The 24,688-nt window shown below is 39.2% G+C and overlaps 2 protein-coding genes and 1 pseudogene across 3 annotated transcripts in view; 1 reads left to right on the top strand and 2 right to left on the bottom strand.

Moving 5' to 3' along the window:
* Nucleotides 1-24,688, bottom strand: part of TFEC (transcription factor EC) — a 577,457-nt gene that overhangs the window by 546,926 nt on the left and 5,843 nt on the right. The gene's annotated exons all lie outside the window — the stretch shown is intronic.
* On the top strand, nt 2,381-9,815 carry CAV2 (caveolin 2). 2 transcript variants are annotated; one of them, XM_043872406.1, is made up of 3 exons: nt 2,381-2,682; nt 3,002-3,189; nt 7,579-9,815. In XM_043872406.1, exons 1-3 carry the CDS (start codon nt 2,533-2,535, stop codon nt 7,727-7,729), a joined length of 489 nt encoding a protein of 162 aa, XP_043728341.1. In that variant the 5' UTR covers nt 2,381-2,532; the 3' UTR covers nt 7,730-9,815. The 2 variants fall into 2 exon arrangements, with proteins under 2 accessions (XP_043728341.1, XP_043728342.1); XM_043872407.1 differs by lacking the exon at nt 3,002-3,189 and having other exon boundaries at nt 7,579-7,767.
* LOC122674230 lies at nt 15,808-16,676 on the bottom strand (annotated as a pseudogene).

The following is a 24,688-nucleotide window of genomic DNA, read 5'->3' as shown; positions in this document are numbered from 1 at the left end:
TTTAAATTCCACATTAAATACAACATATCTAGATGAATCTAGATGGGTTTTCGTTTAGCTTAAATCTTAGAGACAGTTCTTCATAGATAACTATCATTTTACAAGTGAATCTGTAACCTAAGCTATTCCAGTAAAACCATGTTAATTTCACCTTCCTTTTGGCCTCCTATCCCTGCCACCTGAAAAAAAAAAAAAGAATCAATTGTGATAACTATTGCAAAATGTCTTACTAATCCCACTGGACATGTAAATGTGACCAGAGGACAAGGAAGGATAAGGAAAGAAGTCTTAATGCAAGATGTCCAGCCGCTGCCTAAGTCCACTCTAGCATGATGGGAATGACTTTTTTCTTTGGATGAAACATCTTGAAATCTGGAATTTTAAGTTTGAGGTAAACAAATTTGTACAAAACATTATTGCGCTGTAAGCTCTTCCTTTTCCTGGTAATTGATATAATGGATTTCCTTAAGGATTAACGTTTTCTATAACATTTACTACTCACTTTGATAAACAGTTGTTCAGCAACAATTCGAGAAAAATCCCAGCACTCAGAGTCAAGTCTGTTTTGGTGAATGGAGGAGGTCGAGAAATATAGAAAACCCAATAAGAAGAATGTTTAAGCTATCATTCTGGAATTAATTGAAGATCGATAAAATTGTGAAAGAAAGTAAAAAACTAAAAAAAAATAAAAACAAAAAAGAAAGTAAAAAAATAAGGGAATGAGCGAGCAGAACCACCTCTAGGAGAGAAGGGGCACAGATTGCAAGAGATTCAACCACGTAACACTCGACGATGTGATAGCACTGCCATCCATATGCAGCAGTGTGTTAGGTGCTCAGTCCGGTCTGACTTTTTGTGACCCCATGGACTGTAACCCTCTAGGCTCCTTTGTCCATGGGATTTTCCAGGCAAGAATATTAGAGTGGGTAGCCATTCCCTTCATGAGGAGATCTTCCCAACCAGGGATCGAACCTGGGTCTCCCGCATCATGGACAGATTCTGTACTGTCTGAGCCACCAGGAAAGCCCTGTAGGTAAAATTTTAATTTAATTATTAGACTATTGAGTTTTGGCTCCAGAGTATTTTTCCAATGCAGATCGATTTTGCTGGTTTTTTTTTTTTTTTTTTGTAAATTTTGTTTTAAAAAATAGTCTTTTTCTTTCAGAAGTAATTCTTCAAATTCAGTTCACACAAGGGGATTTGATGTGCTGAGTTCCAAATGCACTGTATTCAGCAATACCTATCAGATGCCTACTGAGTCTTAGGCTCTGAGCAAGCTTGCAGGCACCCCCTCAAGTCTGGGACCCATTATTTTGCTTTTGGCAAATTTTCACTAAGTACTTTTCCTCCTCTCATATCTTAAATCCTTTATGAACATGCAAGCGCCTCCCTTCCAAAAGCATTTGTGTGAGTAGTTCACAGGCTGGTTCATCTACTGCAATGTGGCTTTATGATAATGGTTTGTTTACATGGTTCCTACAAGGTAGTGAAGATGTGAGTGCATCTTAGAGAAATCTGAAATCTTTCAACAGGATCTGATCCAAAGGAAAAGTAAGTTATAATTGGGGGAGAGAGAGAGATCAGATCTCCCCTCAGGGTCTGAAGGTGCACACCTGTAGGGGCAGGAGGCGTAGGTGCCCAATTCCGTATTCAGATGTGGCCTCCAGCAGACTCGCCTACTCTATGGGCCTGGGATAACTGAATAGCTGAAGCACTGGGCAAGGTCCCCTGGCACTTGCAGGGGCGCCTGGCAATCAGGTGTGTTATGGCTTCTTATCTCATGGTGCAGCAGTAACAAAGCTGAATGAAAGTGGACTCTGTGTAGGGACCCCTTAAGAGTTTGACTTGGGTTGCCTCATTTCATTCTCACGCGACAACGCTGTGAAGCAGGCAGCCCTGACCCGGCTCCCATTTTACAAGGAGGCAGCTGAGGTTCCAAGAAGCTTGGGACCTTGCTCCAGAGCACACAGGTAAACGTCAGAGGGCAAGTTAAGACAGACCTTCCTATTCGATACCCCTAAGCTCTTAACCACCAAGCTGCCTCCCTCCAGTGTGTCTATTTTCTTGTCAACATGCTGGCTCTTAGGCACCCAATTCTGAGTGTCGTACAACGTGACCCCAAAATCCTTCCAGCCCTTCTGTGCGCGGAATTCGGGTCCTCATCCCCGAGAGACGCTTCGCCCACCTGAGCAAGCCGGGATCTGCCTGATTGGGACACCCCCCCACCCCCCCCGATCCCTCTCCTGGCCTGCGGCCGGACTGGGACCCAGCCAGGAAGAGGCGGCGGGTTGTGCGGGACCGGAGCCACCTAGCCGGCTGCGTTCGGCCCCCGCCCCTTCGGCCGGCCGCGGGGCGGGACTAGGGTCGCGCGGGCCGGGTAACAGGAGCCAGCAGTGGGAAGCAGCCGCCGCCCGGGCCGCGCGGGGCGAGGCGAGGCGGGGCGGGGCCGGGCGCGACGGGAAGGGGAAGCCGCGCGGGCCCGGAGCCGCGCCGCACCAGCCCGGCTGCATCCACCGCTCATCAAGCGCCGCGATGGGGCTGGAGACCGAGAAGGCGGATGTCCAGCTCTTCATGGACGACGACTCCTACAGCCGCCACAGCAGTGTCGATTACGCAGACCCCGACAAGTTCGTGGACCCAGGCAGCGACCGAGATCCCCACCGGCTCAACTCGCATCTCAAGGTGAAGCCGAGGGCGGGCCCTCCCCTGGGTTTGAGGGCGTCCCAGGACCCCCGCCAAGGCCTAGGATGAGGGTGCCTCCTCTACCCTGCTCCAACCCCAACTCCCACACTTGCCACTGGGTCAGCCCCGCAGGGTCTGGGGCCCAGATTCTCGCCGCGGGGCCGCCTGCGTAACCAGGAATTTTTTACCAAATCCCTGTTCTCGCACCGTGACCCTAAGAGAAGGTGGGGCATCCCAGTCAAGTCTCTGTCCTGAGTACTCCGGGTCCTGGTGAGGCGGCTGGAGGGCAGTTCAGGATCCGCGAGTCTTGTCTCCGCAGGTGGGATTCGAGGATGTGATCGCAGAACCAGTGTCCACGCACTCCTTCGACAAAGTGTGGATCTGCAGCCATGCTCTCTTTGAAATGAGCAAATACGTGATCTACAAGTTCCTGACGGTGTTCCTGGCTATTCCCTTGGCTTTCGCTGCGGGAATTCTCTTTGCCACCCTCAGCTGTCTGCATATCTGGTGAGAAGGGGCACACTGGGATGGGCCAGCTTTCTGAGACGTCGGAATGTTCTTTGCCACCTGCCCCCTGCCCTCCCCTTCTTCTAGCTGGGCAGAAGAATGTGCATTGTTTCCCAACCTAGTAGCAGGAACTGGGAGACCTGGAAAGGCAGTGTGCTTCGATCTGTAGGTAGGGTTAGGAGTTAAAAACAGAAGAAGGTGTGTCCCTCTGTCCTCGGTGTGATTTTCCGTTGAGTTGCTAAGGCCCAGCTGATGGTGGAGGTGGAGGTCTGGAGGCCATTCTTCCTGACACAGGCTGCGCCCTCCTAGGGCCCTGTTTTGACTTATGCCTCTGGTTCTGGGCAAGGCTCTTACTTCTTTTATTACCGTTCATTCAGTCACCACCCGTGTTTGGGGTAAAACAAAAGTGATCTCTGAACAGAATGCTAGGGACAGTATCATTACAGAGGGATGTCAGACAGGGTTAAGCAGTGCTATGGAGGGGTTGCTCCACACCTGCCATTGGCAAATGGCAAGGATAAGACCAGAGAAGATGCAAGGTGTGTGCAATTAAGGTGTATAGGCTCCCAGCACAAATGAATGAAAATTCAAACTACAGATAATGAAAATGAGAAGGCTTCCAAGTTACTTTTTCACCTCTGAAACCCCGATAGGAGTGGCATCTAGGGCATTAAAGGGAAAATAAATATAGAAACCTGTTGGACATTTTAGGATGTTTTGAGTAACTTTCTTCACAGAAAAACGCATCATAAAGCTTCAGAGAACATTTTTAAGCATTAAAAAATTTTTAGGGAAATGTCACATTTGACCTGTAAGTTGTGTTATTGTTGTTTTAAAAGATGTCCACTTTATTCTGAGAGGAAGAGCATTCAGATTATCCCTGGTATGGCAACAATTGTGAATCTTGTCTTTTAGGGCAGTCCTGGAGAAATACATAACCCTTGATGCTGCCATATCTTTTTCTTAATCACTTTATATGGTAATACCACACCCTAATACATCTTGTGTTCATTGTTAGAAGTTATGAAATTGTTCTACATTTGCCTTTACCATCTGAATTAATTTGTCAGTTAGCTAGCTGGTTAATTCAACTAAGAAAATTTATTGAGTACTGAGTTTGCGCCGGGTACTGGGCCCAGGATGAATATGATGCAAGATCTGCCTTCAGCTTACTCACAGCACATCAGGGCAACTGGCTAGGTACAGAGGTGGCTGCTGAGGGAAACACCTAAATCTGTGGAGGAGGGAAACACAGGGAAGGCTTTGTAGAAAGAAAAGAGTTTAAAAGACTTTTTAAGGATAAATTGAAGTTCACTCAATTTATGAGATTAAAAATTATGAGATTAAAATTAACAATTTATGAGATTAAAAATAACAAACATAAATTTAATTTGATTACTAAAAGCTGTAAACAAACTATATTGAAAGTGTCAAGAGACTACTAAGAGGAATGAAAATCTTTGCCTTTTTTACATGAACAGCTCCTCAAAGGCCAGATTTACAATCAGGTCATATTTAGGTATTAGCACAAATCAGCACATCTTTTGAATAAAACCAGTCATGTAACCTCTATGTCCATTTTCTCACTTTCCAAAATGTGAAAAACTGAGTGACCACACCGTGTATTATGAAATGCTGGCTATGGAACTATTTGGAAATACAGACTGCCAGTCAACAAAGCTAGGCTTTCCTAAAGCACTTGTGGAATAATTGACAACAAAAGGGTTTTTATTTACCAAATGGTAGAGAGATATAAGTAAAACTACAATTAACCAAATGATGCTTCTCTACACCTGGCTCTTCTGAGAATGGGAGATGTTTTTGGTGTAGTGCTTCCAGCAATCATCAAACCACTTTTTTCCAACCACAGAAACTGTATTATTTAACTTCAACTTGTTTTTCAAATTACTTTCATGTTGGGACATTAATATTTAACTGTCATACATCTGTCATGAGGTAGCTGTGATTGCAAGTAGAGGAGTGACTTCAAACAAAAATGTTTAGAAGTTAGTTTATATCTTGATAAAATAGGTTTATTATTAATGGATTACATTCCCGTGACACAATAAGACCAGATCAAGGAAAGGTCTCATAGAAGAGCTAACTTATTTTAAAACCTTATTTTTTGGTGGTCAAGGCTATGAAAATATGCAGTTAAAAGCTCTTTGAACCACACTCCGTGGTCACAACAGATCTGACTTTAGATTATTTAAACAAACAACAACAAAGCACTCACAACTCAGTCTGATGATGTTGGATCCTAGGACAGAAGTATACAGGACATTAGGAACAGGTGAATTGGTTTGAGTTCATATCAGAGACGGGTTTGAATCTGTATGCCATTTGACAAACGCAGGTCATAAGTGGATCATATCAAAGAAATGTAACTTGATACATTTTACTCTGCCTTTTACTTTTGCTTGAATGTAATTCAGATTTATAATCTAACTGATAGAAATGCAATAGTAACAGTCTCATTTCCCAGAAGGTTTTAATACAGCTAACTGCTGTGACAAGGCAATCTGCGTGACACTATAAATACAAAGCTAAACAAAAGTCCCAGTTCTCAGGGATTTATTGTCCAATGGATGAATATATCATTTTGCTAATTATAAAATGTGTTTAAGAAATGACTGAGGCTGACACTGTTCAGGCTGACACTGAGCCTGAACGAAATTGTGGGTCACTCCAGATCGCCTGGAGTTTCAGAAAGGGAACCAGCTGGAATGTTAGAACACAATTTAAGTTTGTTGTCAAAGAATCATTGGATCCTCTGATCCAAAGTGAGAGAACAACTTGAAGAAAATGAAGTTAAAATCCTATGAACTGAGTCCTCAAATGTGGGTAACTACACTTTTGTCCTGTGCTTATTTCCCTCTTAGGACATGGAGATCTAAGGCACTAGAGGTTAGAAAATTTCTCAGCCTAAGAAAGAATGGAAAATGCGTTATATACTGAGGAAAGTGAATTTGGTTAGGAAGCGTTCCAATCTAAACAAGTCAATTTGAGATTATTTTGTCATAATTGTTTTTATTATATATTCTGACTTCATAATAGTTCTATTTATTGTTCATCATAATGGCAGCATCATATGGACATGTCAGAGATGCATAGTAAGTGGTAAGCCTGATAGCTGGTCTCTAAGATTTCCTGTTCTTACATTAATTTGGAGGGAATTGCCCAAAGCCACACATCAAGTGAGAAACATAATGGAATAAGAAGTCAAAAGTTACCATCACTCAGGTTTCTATTCAACCATTTAGCTCTAAAACACCTAGTAATTAATTTTCTTTAAAAAAAAAATTGCTTCAAATCTTTAGCACTTGGGAAAAAAACACAAGATAAATATAATTTTTGTAGAAAGTCCATATGAATAATTCAGTAGTTTAAAAATATCTCAAAATCAGACAAATGCCTGATCTCCTCTTCATTTTCGGCTAAATACAACAGACCTTTATTTAAGTCACCATTTAATAGGAAACCAAGAAAATCAACCTTACTTCTTTGTGCTCACCCAAGTAATAATAAAAATTCTATTAAAGCCCTCCAGCAATGCCTGAGAGTTCACAAATACTTTTGTGCCCAAAAAGCACTACAATGACAACATTATTCAGAGGATTACTGAAAAACTTAACCAACCTGAGGAATATGAAAATATGTAGTTACTTTAAGAAAAGGCATACAGAAAAAATAAATTCAGGGTATTCGAGTTCTTCTTGTCTAAGGATTCTGACATAATTGCACGACTCTTTTAGCTACACTACACAACCCTTTTCAGTGTGTATAATTACTATGAAAAATTAATAATATAAAGCATGAGAGAATGTTAAATTCACTTCAGTTCAAACGTTTACCAAGGGTAAAGGATGTCCTCGCTTAAAAGCTTACATTCTAATATGAAAGAGAAACATAATCATCTATTTATGATATCTTTTGGTAAATTTGAGAATTAAGAAATTTGTTTCAGTACTTCAGAAACACAAAAACGGAGTATCCAACCTATCGTGGTCCAATGGGGAGGGAAGACAACAGGAAAAGCTACCAGGAAGTGGAACTTCAGAGAAATATGAAGATTTAAGCAGGTTAATATTTAGGGCCAGAGATCAAGTAAATAAATTTACTATTTTGTTTAATTTTGCTTTACTATTTTAAATTGCCTGCTACCAATAGAAATAATATTGGTGTTGATCACATACATGCCTGTTTATTTTTTTAAATATATTTTTTGTGTATCTTATCACAATGTAGGTCACTGTTGATTTGTTTCAAATGCTCAACCTGGCTTAGGTGAATTGGACCACTGTTGTATCTTTTCATGCATGTGCAAGAGTCAGCGGCCTTATTTGGTAACAGCAGCAATCCTTACATATCTCTCTTCCTCCATTCCAGGATTATAATGCCTTTTGTAAAGACCTGCCTAATGGTCCTGCCTTCAGTGCAGACAATATGGAAGAGTGTGACAGATGTTGTCATTGCCCCATTGTGTACGAGTGTAGGACGCAGCTTCTCTTCCGTCAGCCTGCAACTGAGCCACGATTGAATACTGGGGCCCCAGGTCCAGAGATCTGGATACTGTAATACTTGTTTTTATAACATAAAAGCACTACTGTTCTGTTAATTCCCCAACTGTTCAGATTAAGAAAGCTATTAAGATGGGCAACCACATGTAGAATGTTTATTGGCAGATCTTTTCAAATAATGCTTTTCTAATTAAAAGTCAAGGATTTCATATCTAACTTTATAACCAGAATTATTCAGTAGGCAACAATTAATTTTAAAGGCAGACAGTTTTTTCTTTAGTACAAAGGTATGCATTTTATAACAATGAATCTGCAATGATCAAGAGACCTTTCTCTCAAACACTACAATAGTTTTGTGTACAACTGCTCATAAAAATAAGGAATTTCCTATTTTTTCACTCTGGAAGTAATACTTTTTAAAACCTTTGCCGATAAAGTCATAGGGATACTTAGAGATAAGATAATACAAAGATCCTAGAAATTACAGTAACAAAAGTGACGATAGGGGCTCTCAAATAAATGTGAAAATAGATTCATGAAGACATGTTCCTTTAAATAGGGTATTGTTAACTTACAGGTATATTTAATAAGATGTTTCAATTTACTGTATATTTTGTAGTTATTGTACATGTCGCCCTAATCAGATTGCTTTAAAGCACTCTTTTTATATTTGCTATCTTCTTGTACTAATATATAGAAGGAGTAAATGTATCTTCCATAAGGAACTTCATTGGTGAGATGGCACTGTCTAGATTACATAAGCATATGCATCTTCTTTGGTAATTGAATGCAAAAGAGAGATATACAAGGCTTTTATTTCTTACTTTTCCAAGCGAAATCCTTAAATGTTTCATGACTAATGTTTATCTGGCTGTGATCTTAATACAAACCTAACTGATATTTCATCTAAGAGATTATTTCTGTCTTGTAGTTAAAAATTAATCCTGTATTCTGCATTCTTATTAATGTTTCTCTTTACCTTCAAGTAATATTGGTGCTATTAAATAACACTGTATAATAATGGCTATTTCTGATACTTAAGTACAATTTCAGCTACAGTAATTCATGTATTAACTTCAGCAAAGTTGTTAACTTATTGGGTCCATGCTACTGAGCTATGTATATATAAATTAAAAAGTAATAGCTACAAAGTTTCAAAATATTATCTAATATGAGTCTTACTGCACAGTATAAAATTATTATTTTTGAACTGTAGAGTCCTATTTCAGTGTTATGAGTCACTGTTGTTTTAAAAATCTCTATTCTAAAATGATAGGCCTATACAAAAGATGTCTATAATGTGAGTGGTTAACTATAATTTACACATCCTAAAAGTGTGTCAATGCTCAAATTTCAGAATTACTATCAGAACTTGGATTAACAGTCCTTTGAATAGTTTCATAGATGACAACTCCTCATTCAATGAAAATTAATTTTATTTTCCCAAGTTTCTAAGACTGGTGAATATAAAGGATGATTGAACTGGAATTCTACTGGGGAACCAAGCAAATGAATGATTAAATTATGAAGCTTATATTCTTTTGAAGGTAACTACAAAAGAGATTTTTTCAAAACTGTCTTAGGTCATTATTAGAAAACACTCATGATCATTAAAGCATTACTACTCATTTGACAATATGGATGTTACTATGTTAGTCAAAAAGATCAATCAGTCTCATGACTTTATAGTTATACCTTATATTTAAGATGTTTTTAAAAAATATTTGGATATGTCGTTTGAGCAAAAGTATTTGATTAATAAAATATCTATTTAAATAAATAATGGCTTCTATCTTTTCAAATAGCAAGTTTTTTCAAATTGGCAAGTTTTAAAGCCAAAATATACATACATAGTCATATAAAAATAACCTATTAACTTGTAACAAGTAGACTATATGATATCCTTATTTATGAATAGCATTGATCATTTTCAAAATTATTTTTTATTGAGATTTGTCATTAACTATTTTATTTCAGAGACTGAAATTTTGTACCAAGTGGATCTAGGTTTCATGTACAAATATGTTGGTTCTTTTATTTGTGAGTGGGGAAGAGGTGGGTGATGGTCGACTCTCCCAGTATCTATAATAAACTTTTTAAAACTTATAAAATGTGTTTATTGCTTTTATTTCATATCAAGTTCATTAATAAAGAACCTTTTAAAACTAATTTTTCCTTATTAAAAACTTATAATAGGTAAACACACATGAGTTATTGCTTATTCAGGAATATATTTGTGAAAAATTACATGATTGGTAATTTAATTTTTTATTTTCCCAGCACTTAAGAGGTTCCCTATAAATTTTTCTATCACTTGATGAATATGATAGAATAGCATGTTCTTCAACCAACCATACTTCATATTCTTCATAAAACAGTCTCTTGCTAATCCTAAATAAACTCATATTTCTGTTTTCAATTTTTTAAGTAAGAAAGGAAAACAATATAAATCACATGTATTTGGATACTAGTACCAGACCAGAGTCCAAAATTATTTTTGGAAAGTTAGTATGTGAAGAGTAGCTGCTGATATTGGCATAGATTTTCTTGCTGTGAGTTAATCTGGAAAAATGACCTACCTCCAATAATAAAGTATGTGTTTGGCTTTGTGAAATGCTCTTTAAAGATGTGGAGAACTTAAAAGTCCCTCTTTTCAGTAGTTGTCTACATCCCATGAATTTACTTAAATAATTTTCTTGGGAAACTGTTGGACTTGAGTGAAAAGAGCCCTCCCCTCCAGGTCAGGCATCTGGCTGCCTATCTCAGCACTGCCATTACTGAGGTATGTCACCTCCTGCAAATGGTTTAATCTCAAGGTCTCAGTTTCCTACCTTTAATGGGAGGATTGGACTCAAGGATCTCTTAGGAGTTTCCCATCTTCTTGTTTTCTGTGAGAACGAAGTTTGGCTATGTATATGCAATCTTGTTGTTCAGTCCAGAAATTTTTTTAAATCAATTTTTAAAATCATGAATTTTCTAACAAAGGACTGGCATGCTATAAATACAGGAATTAATGCATAGTTAAGTTGACTGAGACTTTAATTTTCATGACAGGGATTCCTAGATTTATAATTCTATCTCCATCATTGTGAAGTTTCCCCCCGAATAATATATTACTCTATGTTTTAAATTAATTACAATTTATTTTATTTGTAGATTTTTTTTTTCTTCTAAAATTACTGCTACACCACCATGATCATTGCCATCTTCTTTTGCCTATCTAGTTGCTATAGCCTCCTAACTGGTCTCACTCCCAGTTTCAATATGATCTTTTCCAATCCATGTTCCCCTTCAAAAAAGAAGTGATCTCATCAAGACTCCATGCCCCTCCCCTGTGTACATTACCAATTACACGTCATTGCCCTTTTAATAAAATTCAAACTCTTCAGCAATGTTCACAAGGCCTTCACTATCCACACACGGTCTTCAGCAATTCTCTTCTGAAGCACTCACTGAAGTGCCCAGCCCTCTCCTGTCTCCATGGCAGCCTCACTCTTCCCCTTGGCCTGTGCTAACCCCTCCTGTTTCCAAAACTCCTTCACATTAATGCCTCTTCTATGTTTTCATGTAAAATCTTGTAAGGACCCCTATTATCACTTGCCGCATGATAAAACTATGCCTGCTGACTAACCCCATTAGACTGCTGGTTAGGTCTCTGAGAACCAAAATGTGACTTCATTATTGTTTTCTGGGATTCTAAAATGGTGCCAAGCACTTAACAGGCTCAATCAATATTTTCTGAATGAATGGCTATATGAAAAAATAATTGAAGAAAATTTGGGATGACTGCTGAGCTGGAGTGAAAATCACATTTTGACATCATAATTTTCTTCATTTGAGTGAGGAGTTTGAAAAGTACTGATTCTAATAAGATGTTCCTTCTCACCATTTTTCTCACTCATAAGTTATTAAGTTAGGAAAATTATATGTAAAGCACATCAAGTATATTTCATCCTTCAGGGTAATGCCTGTCTACTCTCAATTCTCTTATCTGAAATTTATTTTCACATGTTCAGGGGTAGGAAATGCTAGTATTAATACACAGAAACTGGTTAGGAACCATTCTCTCTGGCGTTTTAGAAAGTTGCTATTTCTTTTACTACCCTGTTTCCCATTTTGAAATTTATAATACTAAAATATTATTTTTATAGAATTTTACATTTTAGAAAACACAGTCTCATACAATGTCTCATTTGAATCCAGGACAAATTAAATAGCATAGTGGAGAAATCACATAAATAATAGCTTGGTTTCTGTAGCTTGCAATCTTATCATTTTTGAATGTTTACTTAAGATAACAAGAGTTTAAAGAATTTTTACATGGTTACATATTACTTTAAGATAAAAAATAGGTAGTGCTGCGATTAAAAATTAAGACTACTACTGCAACTTATCATAGATCAGGATTTGGTATATTTCCTTCCTTCAAGGTATATATGTATATAGGGAGGACAAGAGAAGGATTTGAAGCAGGATGGAGCAAAGGATAAGGACATACTAGATATTCAGGTTATACTTCTTAGGAATAAAAATAATTTGGGCTTCCATATCTAATCTTCCCAATTTCTCCTCCCTGTTAACCCCCAAAGCAAAAGAATGCACCCTGTTGTATTTTTAAATCATTTTTGTACCCACTCTTCAGCTTCTTTCTTCAAACTATATCTGGACTGCTACCTCTGAAACCTTACACTGTGATGCTTCTTTAAATGAAAGGTAGCTGTGGGTGAGGTAACATTTCAATCTATTAGTAGACATCCATTACTTCGATGTGAATGGATGATCTGAAAAAAAAGAATGCTGAAAACTATGTTAGGGACCTGAGCAGGAGGGCCTTGAGTGGGGTGCCACTTGAGAGCATCCAACACTGATTAAAAGACACGCCACCAAAGAGAAAATCAAGACAGACAAGGGAAAACAGGAGGTTCCAATAACACAATCTTCACCCTTCACTGATTTGTTTTGGAAACCTCTGTTCAAACCTCTAGTCAATGGAATTGGGTCAAAGGAAACTGAACTGAGTGGAAGGAGCTTAAGTCAGCTAAGACCATAAAGGAAAGTTACTTATGTCTTCTTAAATGAAAAGCACCCTGGTAGGGGGGATGGGGGCTCTCCTAGAACCCTGTGCCCTAAAGACAATGGCAAAAACTAAAATGAAAACTGTACCACAACTTGTGACCATCTGTCTCTCCTCCACCTCACCTCTCTGTGCTTTTGACTGTTGCCGTGTATCTGTGGCAAAGAAGACCAGGCAGCAGTCAGAGAAATCAGAGGACACCACTTCAACATTTATCCAAAAATAGGACAGACACCTATCTGCCTGCACTTGGACGTGTTTGGTCATTTGGCTCGGCTGCACAGCTGGAGAAGTCGTTTTGCCATTATAGGAAAAGGTAGGGGTGGAGGATGAAGAGAGAAAGGAAGAGACATGACTCATAGTGGGAAAGAGCATGTAACCAAGGGCAAATATTTCTCCCAGACACAAACGGACCAGGAAGAGATAGGAGCTACAGGTCATCTTTGGAGCATTCTTTTCTCTCCCTGCCTCTGAGTAACTTGTCATCAAGCACCTGCTAGTAACAAAAGGGGAGAGAAGGGCAGGAGGCAGGATCTGCCTCTAACTGAATTGCATATAAGTTCCAGCCAAGGGCTGGCTCAGCTAACTGGGACAGTGAAACAAGGAGACATTTGGAAAGCTGCAGGGATAAACACCATTTCCCAGGGAGGCAGGTGGCAAGGATAACATGTTTCTTTTACTGAGAAGGAAACTGGTTGGAATCCTTCATACATTACAACAGTGGGAGAATTCTGATTTCTGGTACAAATAATAGTTCATTTGTTGAGCATTTATTACCTGCTGAAAGTTTATTTGGGGCTTCCCAGATGGCTTGCAGACTACAGTCTCTGGATAACAGAGGCGGATACAACTGAGCGACTAACACTTTCTCAGATGGCTCACTGGTAATGAATCCCCCCGCCAATGCAGGAGATGGAAGAGATGTGGGTTCAATCCCTGGGTCAGGAAGATCCCCTGGGGAAGAACATGGCAACCTCCTCCAGTATTCCTGCTCGGAGAATTTCATGGAAGTGACTGAGCATGCAATCATGGGCATTTATTTAATTTGCACAACAACTCTATAGTATGAGTTCTGTTACATTTTTCAGATGAGAAAACTGATGCCCTTAAGTTGAGCAATTTTTCCAAGATCACATGGAAGTCAAAATTTAAACCAAGAGAATCTGACACTGGAGTTCAGGCACTTAATCACTGATTAAGATTACACACATATTTCCTCACAAAGTCAATATCAAAATAGGCAGCAATATGGAAAATGAAACATCACAGAATATATAAAAGTCACTGGAATATATAAAAAAAGAAGCATAAGATACAAGCAAGCCTTCCTCTCCAGTTTAGATATGACCTTGTTGAGGCAGTCACAGGAAGAGCACACATTATTTAGGGTTTTTGATAATATAAACTAAATTAAAATCACCTCAGAGCATCTAGCATAGTCAATCAATTTCATGGGATCCTCTGCATGAAGGGGCCATAAAAAGGGCAGAAGGGGTGAGGGAAGGCCATGATCAAAGCATTGGAAATAAAACACCAAAAAACTTTTTTCATCATGTAGAAAAGACAAGTGAGCAATTAACTGAATTATTCATATATTTTTTATTTAGACAAGAGGAAGATCCTATGATGATTATAAATTTGAAAAGAGACCCCTGAAAAAGAGACAGAGTTGTTGGCATTATTAAGTCTAAAGGTGATTAAAGAGCCACCTAAAAGATTAAAAATATTGTACAAAAATTCCTTTATTAAACTATCTTTTTTCTGAGAGAAAGTCTAAGTGAAGTCATCCTAAGTGATACTTTCATTGGAGTAGACACACAAAAAGAATTGTGATCCTAAATATATTCAACAAGGGGAAATGGCAAAAAGAAGATCTTAAAATGTTTTTCCGGAAAGAACTTTGGGAATGATGAGACAGATCAGATACAGGCAGTCTCTATCATGCATGATGAACTAGGGATTCACATAAAGATTTCCATGATTTCATGATTCTTAGAGCTGAAGAAATTCAGAATTGGAAAGGGAAAGTCCTCCCGATACTAAAATTGTCTATGAAGTTGGCCCAGCATGACACACTTCTAGTGCAGGATGTGTTTGGGCTACCTTGAAGCCTTTCCTAAGAAACTGCTCTGTCTTCTTATAAAGTTAAAGATTGGTCTGCTTCACCTCTTGTCACAGTCAATACCTTTTGGGTCTGGCTAATAGGAGAACTTTGGCTTCCCAGGTGGTGCTAGCGGTAAAGAACCCATCTGCCAATGCAAGGTTTGATAAGAGACACAGATTTGATCCCTGGATTGGGAAGACCCCCAGGAGGAGGGCATGGCAACCCACTCCAGTATTCTGCCTGGAGAATCCCATGGACAGGGGAGCCTGGTGGGCTACAGTCCATAGGGTCACAAAGAGAAGGACATGACTAAGGGACTTAGCACAAAATGGGAGAACTTAAAACAGTTCAACTCTTTTTGTAGCAAAAACCATAAACAAACAAGCAGGAAAAAAATAAAACCAACAACAACAAAAAACCTCATTTTGGCTGCTGCCCAGTTTATAATTCTTGATTTCACATTCCAAGAAGCCTTCAGTTTATAGAAATGGAAAGAACTGCCAGTTCCCTGCAAGCAACTTGGCAAATGTAGCCTGTCGGGTTCCCCCTTAAATGATGTTTCCTTCAATTTGCTTACAAATATTTCTCTAACAGTATGTCACTTCCTTTTCAGAGTTGGGATTCCCTGTTAAGTCATCCAGGATGCCTTTCTATTGCTCTTTCCATTATGATGTACAGGCTCTTCTATGTTCCTATTTTTGAAGGTTTTTCTTCATTTGAGGTTCTTACTCAGAAGAGGACATTTTGGGGGGGGAGCTTTTTAGTTTATTTGCTGACATAGTGTCTGCCATTTTTATTCATTTTCTCAAGATTGACTAATTATTAAAAAAAATATGCCACACTTTATAGAAATCAATACTCTCTTCCATATTTCTGTGCATCTGGGACTATAGAAATGTCACTGCCCTTGCCCCACATCTTCAAATTAACATTCTTGGATCACAACAATAAGTCTTCCCAAAGGGGAACTTCTGGAAAAGACATGTTATTTCTTGGCTAATATTTCCCCTTTTTTGTAGCATGCACAAGCCATATAAATAAGAAGTATATATTAGGGGGTAAGGAGGGCATCCATGAGCAATTCCACAGCTGTTGACAGTCATAAGACTAGAGACAAGCATAAAGGAATATGTAAACATACTGGAAAAAAATCATGTGACAACTAGAAACCAACTCTTCATTTCATTCATGGTGGAAAGTCCACTGTCCAACACATGGACACTGATGAGGTAGACCAGTGAGTTACAGAGCCACAAAGAAATGATGTCACCTAGGAGGTGAGGAATAAGATCTGTAAAAAATCCTAGGATGCCCTCTTCCTGGCAGACAATTACTATGGAGTCACAAAATCCACAGTACTTGGATTCTCTCCCGCTGAATTGTACCATAGATCTCAGAGTGATCATGTGAAAGGGATGTGTGATGAGAGCAATAGCACAATGCACCATCATCTCTCCAGCTGTCTCCTTAATAACTCTGTCAAAGGAAGATGAAACTTCTTTCTCTGTGTTTCCAGATCCTGACTCCTCAACCTTGTTACAATTCTCGTAATTCTGTAAAACTTTATCATGGACCACAGTTCCAAGGATTTCTGAACAGTCTTGGAGTTAAGCCTGTGAACAACCTATGCTTCCCATAGATATTCACAATGTGCTGAGCATAACAAAACAGACCAGGAAGCTGACATACTTGCTGCCCAAAAATATCTGTCCTATTGCTGGAGTTAGAGGTTCATATCCCACCTGGTTGAGCACCTTCACATACACAAGCAGCTGGAACAGAATGGTGAAATCGGAACCAAGTAGCACGTGACTGGCCAAGTCCAACAATATGGCACCGACTGACAGACAGAGCCACCAAGCAACAGAGCCAGCCTGATATCACATGCCAAGGCCACCAGCTTCACTGGCCCAGTCTCATACACACCCACATACTCACCAATGTGTGTCTCGCTGCCCAACTTCTGCCTTTTAAAACACATTGAGAAAATAAGCATTTTCAAGTTTCCCCTAGATCACTGCTTTTCAAAGTTTAATGAGCACATGAATAACTTGGATATCTTGTTAAAAAGTGGATTCTGTCTCAGTAAATCTGGAATTGGACCTGAGATTCAGGTTTGTACCTGGATGCTGCAGGTCCTTCTCAGTAGCAGGATCCTAGCTACTAACTTGAGTAAGACATGGAGAGAGGTGAAAATAAAGTAGCTCTTGGTCAGAGTAAAGAATAAATTGAAAGAGAGATTACTTAGCCCTCTGAAAAGATTCTACAGTCTGTCCCATACCTATAACCCCCGCTCCATACTATTGCAGGGAGGAAGCCAATTCTGACTCCATGTTGGAAAATGTTTGACTTGCTTTTCATTGCTTTTGTTATTATGAAAGTCACTGAGTCATGTCCGACTCTTTGTGACCCCTTTGGAATTCTCCAGGCCAGAATACTGGAGTAGTTAGCCTTTCCTTTCTCCAGGGGATCTTCCCAACCCAGGGATTGAACCCAGGTCTCCCACATTGCGGGCAGATTCTCTACCACCTGAGCCACAAGGAAAGCCCAAGAATACTGGAGTGGGTAACCTATCCCTTCTCCAGTGGATCTTCCCGACCCAGGAATCAAACTGGGGTCTCCTGCATTGCAGGTGGACTCTTTACCAACTGAGCTATCAGGGAAGCCCTGGAAAAAATATTCTCCAGACCAGAATACTGGAGTGGGTAGCCTTTCCCTTCTCCAGGGATTCTTTCCAACCCAGGGATCAAACCCAGGTCTCTCACATTGCAGGGGGATTCTTTACCTGCTGAGTCACAAGGGACATGATTATAATCATACTTAATAGCTTGCCTCAGAGGACCCTTCCCCTCTGCTTGACTGTAAGCTAAAGTATCTTTGTTCAGCTCAGATAAATAATTTGTCCCTACCCACCTGCAGATAGAAGAGGTTAATATGCCCTTTCCAAAGGCTGACCATTCCTTTGGAGACGTTTTGCAAGACTGAAGACCCTTGCACTTTACTTCCCCACTGCCTCTCCCTCTCTATTCTGCCTTTTGACTTTAGTTCCTCATTGATTTTCCTCTAACTCTACAAAAGAAGCTGGCATCCAGACTCCTAAAAGATGGTTATTTTGAGGCGCTAGCCTGCCATCTTCTTGGTCTGCCAGCTCCCCAATTAAAGTCTCTTCCTTGCCTCAACACCTGGTCTCTCGGTTTCATTGGCTTGTCCTGTGGCAAGCAGAGTGAGCTCGCACTCGGGAACAATACTAGCTTTAAAACACATTCACATTCCCCCTGAAGTAAGGTAAATTAATTGACAGAAAAGTCAGCAGTGCAGAATTAAACCTATCCTCCAGTATGTATAAAAGCTGATGTTACAGTCCCAAATTTTCTCTAGAATTGTTTAAAAAAAAAGAAACAGGAAAAAACCTCAATATGTAAGTAAAAGGAAGTTCTCTATGAAGACCAGCCCACTTAATAAATGTCCGATATGAACTGATATGCAGTTTTTTTTTTTTGTTTTGATATGCAGTTTTTAAGAGTGAAGTATTTTATGATTAAGCATCATTGCCTCACAGGGAGTGGCTGTAGACATAAATTTCCCCCAGGTAAAAGCAACTCCTGGTAAATAGTTTATTTACTAGGGAAAGAGCCAAAAGGAAAGAGAGTTTCCTTTGTTAAATAATAGAGCTCTGACTAAGCCAGATGGATTGGTTACAAAACAAAGGGCTTTTGTAAAGGACTCCTCCCAAATATTTACGTTAACTTAAGAAAAAAAAAAAAAAAAGAAGTTCTACTGTGTGTATCTCCTTATAAATTCATGGTAATATTTAGGCACTACTATCATTTCTATTCTTTATCATTTCATTATAACTAAAATAAAAAATTAAATTATTTGTTAAAATGTTCTCATATGCTGCTTAAGTATATCATATATAGTATAAGTATATATATAGTATACTAGTATACTATGAAATGCCAAATATCTCAGGTATATATGACATTATATTAAATCATACTATATTACATTTTGTTGTCTTATTAGGTTTTCTGAGAGTTGGTCACACATTGAATAAGATTTATGGAGTTTCCATCTTCCTAAAGGGTGATCAGAATTTTGTTTCACTTGAATAGGAGGAAACGTAGTCATTGTCCACATATCTAAATATTCTACTTCTCTCAACTAGATATAATGTAGTAATCTGGCTCACACCTTGACCCAAATTTTTCTGAAAAATTGCTATGCTTAAGTCTGCAATTAAACAATCCCAATCTTGGATTAGCCAGGATTGCTATTATCATTAATTTTATATTGATATAAATCTACCTAGATTAAAAAAAAAATAAGCCAAGTATTTTTTACATCCCTTCTCACACTTTCTAACTATATTGCTCCTTGATTATGTCAGTGTTTGTACTAAGACTTTTCCTCTCTTTAATGAAAGCTAGAAGGATGATTTTAGTAGGGCTATTATAAGCCAATTATTAAACAGTCAAGGTAGCAATTTCATAGCAGTTAGTTTGATTTCTTATATGGCATCATGATGAACTGATGAGCTGAACCTGGCATTTTAAATGGACTTTAAGCATAAAAAAAGAGAGAACTCAATGTGATTTGTGTTTGCTTACATTTAGTATTGTTAGGTAGTTAGAATAGGAAAAAGGAGTCCAAAATGGTGGTGGCTAAAAGACAAAGGTAAAAGCCTGGGAAAATGGAACAAAAGAAAATCTGAGGACTAGAGTGAGAACCTTGGGTGAAACAAACACGCCCCCTTCCTGGCTAGCCCACTTTGCATAGGGTGGGCTCAGCAGGGAGGAAACAAAATCTATAAAAAGAGGAAGCCAAAACAGATTGAGGCCTCTCCTTTGAGGTCGGAGGTTGTACTATCCAAGGATATGGTTTTTCCAGTAGTCATGTATGGATGTGAGAGTTGGACTATAAAGAAAGCTGAGCACTGAAGAATTGATGCTTTTGAACTGTGGTATTAGAGAAGACTCTTGAGAGTCCCTTGGACTGCAAGGAGATCCAACCAGTCCATCCTACAGGACATCAGTTCTGAATGTTCATTGGAAGGACTAACTGACTCATCTGAAAAGACCCTGATGCTGAAAAAGATTGAAGGAAGGAGAAGGGGACAACAGAGGATGAGATAGTTGAATGGCATCACTGACTCGATGGACATGAGTTTGAGTAAACCCCAGGAGTTGGTGATGGACAGGGAGGCCCGGCATGCTGCAGTCCATGGGGTCACAAATAGTGGGACACGACTGAGTGACTGAACTGAACTGAACTTGTTTGCTGAATGAAACTCTGAGCTGTAACCAAGCTGTAACATTGGTCCACTGTTTCAAATCTTTGTTGCGGCAAGACAGGACCAAGGAAATTACACACTCTCTCGACAGTATTTTCTCAGTATTTAAATTTACCTATATGCTGACAAATCAGATTGTATTATGATTTTTCTTTTAATGTAATTTATGGGAAAAAAATTCAAGGAAAAATTGACTGATAAAAAGAAAAAACAAACCTTTGAATTTTGAATACCTATTCTTAAAGACAAAATTTTGCTGCTCTTTCAAAGAAAAATCATGTTTCATCATATTGAGTTCTGAGGCCAGAGGAATAATAAAGACGATGACAATAAGATGGTCTAATTTTTTGAAGGTAAGGTAGACTCTCAGCTGCCTTGAAAATCATATTCTGCTTTAAGGCAAGAGAATGTGCCTTGTGACCTGCTGGGCCCCTTGATCTGAGGCCCTCTGTCAAGCATCATATTGTGAAATGAAAATATCTCTGGCCATATTAATAAATAAGAAATGTCATAGCCATCAGTGATTTCTGGCTTCCAAATGTGAGTGAGGGCTCCTAAAACTTCGATCAAGGATGCTGTAACCCCCCATGGTGACTGCTGAGGAGCTGAGGGAATACAAGAAGCAAGGTGAAGGAGGATTGGCCCCAAATAGCTGAGGTGTATATGAAAGGAATGAATTCAGTGAGCCCAGAGCCTTTCATCTACCCATATACATAAGCTAAGTTCCTTAACTTGATACCTGATCTCTTTGATGTTCAGACTGACTTCCCCTCCTGCCTCCTTGGAGAAGTTTTCTCAGAGCTACTGAAATGCTGTCTCCTGGGCTTGGAGTCCTAAACATTCCCACCAAATAAAATAACTCTACTTCCAGGTTGTGACTATATTTTTCAGTAGACAACATTTAAGAATCTTCACATAGAAAATCTGCATTTAACATGAAGATATTTTGTTATTATTGTTACAAATGGTTTAATAGATTTTTAAAATAATACATAAAGCTTTCTGAGGATGAAAGAAAAGAAGCAAAGGGTATATAGAATTGATGCTTTTGAACTGTGGTGTTGGAGAAGACTCTTAAGAGTCCCTTGGACTGTAAGGAGATCCAACCAGTCAATCCTAAAGGAAATCAGTCCTGAATAGGCATTGGAAGGACTGAGGCTGAAGCTGAAACTCCAATACTTTGGCCACCTGATGCAAAGAACCGACTCATTGGAAAAGACCCTGATGCTGGGAAAGATTGAAGAAAGGAGAAGAAGGGGACGACAGAGGATGAGATGGTTGGATGGCATCACTGACGTGATGGACATGAGTTTGAGCAAGCTCCAGGAGTTGGTGATGGACAGGGAAGCCTGGCATGCTGCAGTCCATGGGGTCACAAGGAGTCAAACACGACTGAGTAACTGAACTGAGCTGAACTGAGAGGGTATATCTCATAAATTCGATTAAGACTTGAAAAACTGAAAGCCAAAAGCCAGTCTCTAATGACCACACACAGTTGATGCAGATTTGGGCTCTTCATACCTTGCTGCATTCACACCCTTGCCTTGGCCTCATCTTGGGATTTATTTGCCAGTCCCTTGACTTTGGGTGACTTGCCGTGGCCAACAGAACAGGACAGAAGTGTCAGCATGTCATCTCCAAGTGTAGACTTCTCTAAGTCTTGCATATTTTATCTGACTCTCGTGCCTCTGTTACTTCTTAGAGCCTGAGAAGAACCTGTCCTGACTAACTTGCTGGTCCAAGGAGGCCGAGAGGCACACAGAGCAGAGCCAGCACAGACCTGCAGTGGGCAGCAGAGACGCCCCAGCCACCCCAACCTAGACCAGCTGGCACCCAGCCAAACCAACCCGTAGATCTGTGAAAATAAACAGTTTTTCTTCCACTGAGCTTTTATATAAATTATATATTTGGAATTTAAGGGTTTGCTATAATTCAAAAAGACCAGATAGATTCTCAGTTCAGTTCAGTCACTCAGTCGTGTCCAAATCTTTGCGACCCCATGGACTGCAGCACGCCAGACTTCCCTATTCATCACCAACTCTCGGAGCTTGCTCAATCTCATTTCTATCGACTTGGTGATGCCATTCAACCATCTCATCCCCTTCTCCTCCTGCCTTCAATCTTTCCCAGCATCAGGGTCTTTTCAAATGAGTCAGTTAGTTAGTTCTTCCCATCAGGTGGCCAAAGTATTGGAGTTTCAGTTTCAGCATCAGTCCTTCCAATGAATATTCAGGACTGATTTCCTTTAGGATGGTCTGGTTGGATCTCCTTGCAGTCCAAGGGACTCTCAAGAGTCTTCTCTAACACCACAGTCCAAAAGCATCAATTCTTCAGTGCTCAGTTTTCTTCATAGTCCAACTCTCATATCCATACATGACCACTGGAAAAACCATAGCTTTGACTAGACAGATCTAGATAGATCTTAGATGCTACCAACAATATCTCACCAGGATTATTTTTTCTTCCAGTTTTATTAAGATATAATTTATATACAGCACTATATAAATTTAAGGTATATAGCATAATGATTTGACTTATATACATCATGAAATGATTATCCCAAAGTTTGAAAGTGAAAGTCACTCAGTTGTGCTAAACTCTTTGCGACCCCATGGACTATACAGTCTATGGAACTCTCCAGGCCAAAATACTGGAGTGGGTAGGCTTTCCCTTCTCCAGGGGATCTTCCCACCCCAGGGAATGAAACCAGGTCTCCCGAATTTCAAGTGTAGTCTTTACCAGCTGAGCCACAAGGGAAGCCCATCCTAAAGTTTAGTAAACGTTGATCATTTAAAATAGATACAAAATTAAAGAAACGGGGGCAGGGGTGAAAAAATTTTCTTTCTGATGAGAGCTCTTAGGATTTACTCTTTCAACAATTTTCATATATAACATATAGCAATGTAAATTACATTTATCACATTGTACATCAGATCTCTATTACTCTTACCTTATAACTAGGAATTTATACCTCCCAACTACCCTCATCTAAATCCCAAGGGAAGGAGGAAAGCTAGTGAATGATGACACTTTTGATATGTTTGTTCTTTTCTGGATGCCCACGGAGCCTTCCCCTACTCCACTTCCCACCATACCTAGGGAAAGATTATTACAACAGAAAAGCAGAGATGAAGAGAGAATGTTTCTCTTGATTCCAAAAACCTTGGTCTTGGGGGAATTTAGGGCATGAAAAAGAACTGTTGAGTGATATATGAGCAAGACTTCCTGGTCAAGGGAGAGTAAGTTAGGAAAATAAGCAAAGTAATTTTTGACACATGTGCATCTCTAGCATTGACCCAGATGAGGGAGGATCTAAAAGCAGCGGTACTTGTGCTACCTGCTTGAGTAGGGCCCTCTGAGTAGTTCCTTCCAAGTAGTTCCCCTGCACAGTGCAGGGCATTTATTCTGTTCTCCACACCACATTCATCATATGAGGCTCCATGATGCTGCATCAGGCCTGCTCACTCAGATTTATCAGACTTGCACAGAGCCCCAAGAAAAGGAAAGAAGTATCAAAAAGTGTCTTTAGCCCTAAAGGTCATATTGAATGAGCACGAAAGACATTATAGCAGCATCCCCATCAAACCAGTGACTGAGAATAGACAAGATGATGTACCCATCAGCAGATCCAAGATGTAAAACTAAGGAAGAGACTCTCCTCCACAGACCCACCCTGACAGTCCTTGGCAATAAGCCCCTGGAATTTATATGCAATACAATCTTAACAAAATGGAAGAAACTAGGAACTGACTGAGATGAAGTTTCTGCCACCTGCAGGAATGGGGGTTTGTAAAAGAAATTAAGTTCAGTTATTTGAAAAAGAGAAAGTTTTATGTTACAAAGGACTTCAATAATCTATGTTTTCTACTTTTAAAAATCTGAATCAAACCAGGCAAAATAAAATTATTTCATCGAGCTGATGGTAGGTATTCATTAATACTATTTGGTATATCTTAGATGGTTGAACTATTTTACAAAAGAAATATTGCAAAAGAAAATATATTTATTCCAGTCCTGAATCTATGGACTGAAATTTGCCTCCTGAACCCTAGCATCTGTTATGATTTAGGCAGTATCCTCAGTGCTTTTAAGTGATTCACCTCATTGAATGTTCATGGCACTCCTCTTGGGTAGATGCCAATTATATTTTTCATTTTACAAATAAAGAAAGGAAAGCTAATTTAAAGAAACAGTATAAAAAGAATACTTTCTTAGCCATCTTGATCAGATTTTTAAGATGTAGAAATAGCTGTCTTTTTTTTAAGAAAATAAATAGAAAAAAATCATTTAAGAGAGAAAATGAAAAGACTCAAACAGGAAGATTCCAGTGAGGACTTCAAACCAGCACAGGAATAGGAAGGGATTGGGTAATGAGGCAAAGTCTTCTCTAGAAAGCGACTTTTTTCCATGTATAAAATGAAAGGTATAGAAGAAGTTACAGCAGGTAAGGGAAGAAGGCCTCAGTGGGCTCTGGTGTATGAGGGTGAATAGGGAAAGGTATGAGAGGT

The sequence above is a fragment of the Cervus elaphus genome, chromosome 18 (genome assembly GCF_910594005.1).
Source record: "Cervus elaphus chromosome 18, mCerEla1.1, whole genome shotgun sequence".
NCBI classification, from domain to species: domain Eukaryota; kingdom Metazoa; phylum Chordata; class Mammalia; order Artiodactyla; family Cervidae; genus Cervus; species Cervus elaphus.
This window is presented reverse-complemented; position numbering and strand designations above follow the sequence as displayed.

Coding starts and splice junctions, on each gene's coding strand:
- CAV2 (XM_043872406.1), top strand. CDS start 2,533: ATGGGGCTGGAGACCGAGAAGGCGGATGTCCAGCTCTTCATGGACGAC. Junction 2,683..3,001: donor GGCTCAACTCGCATCTCAAG/GTGAAGCCGAGG, acceptor TTGTCTCCGCAG/GTGGGATTCGAGGATGTGAT. Junction 3,190..7,578: donor CTCAGCTGTCTGCATATCTG/GTGAGAAGGGGC, acceptor CCTCCATTCCAG/GATTATAATGCCTTTTGTAA.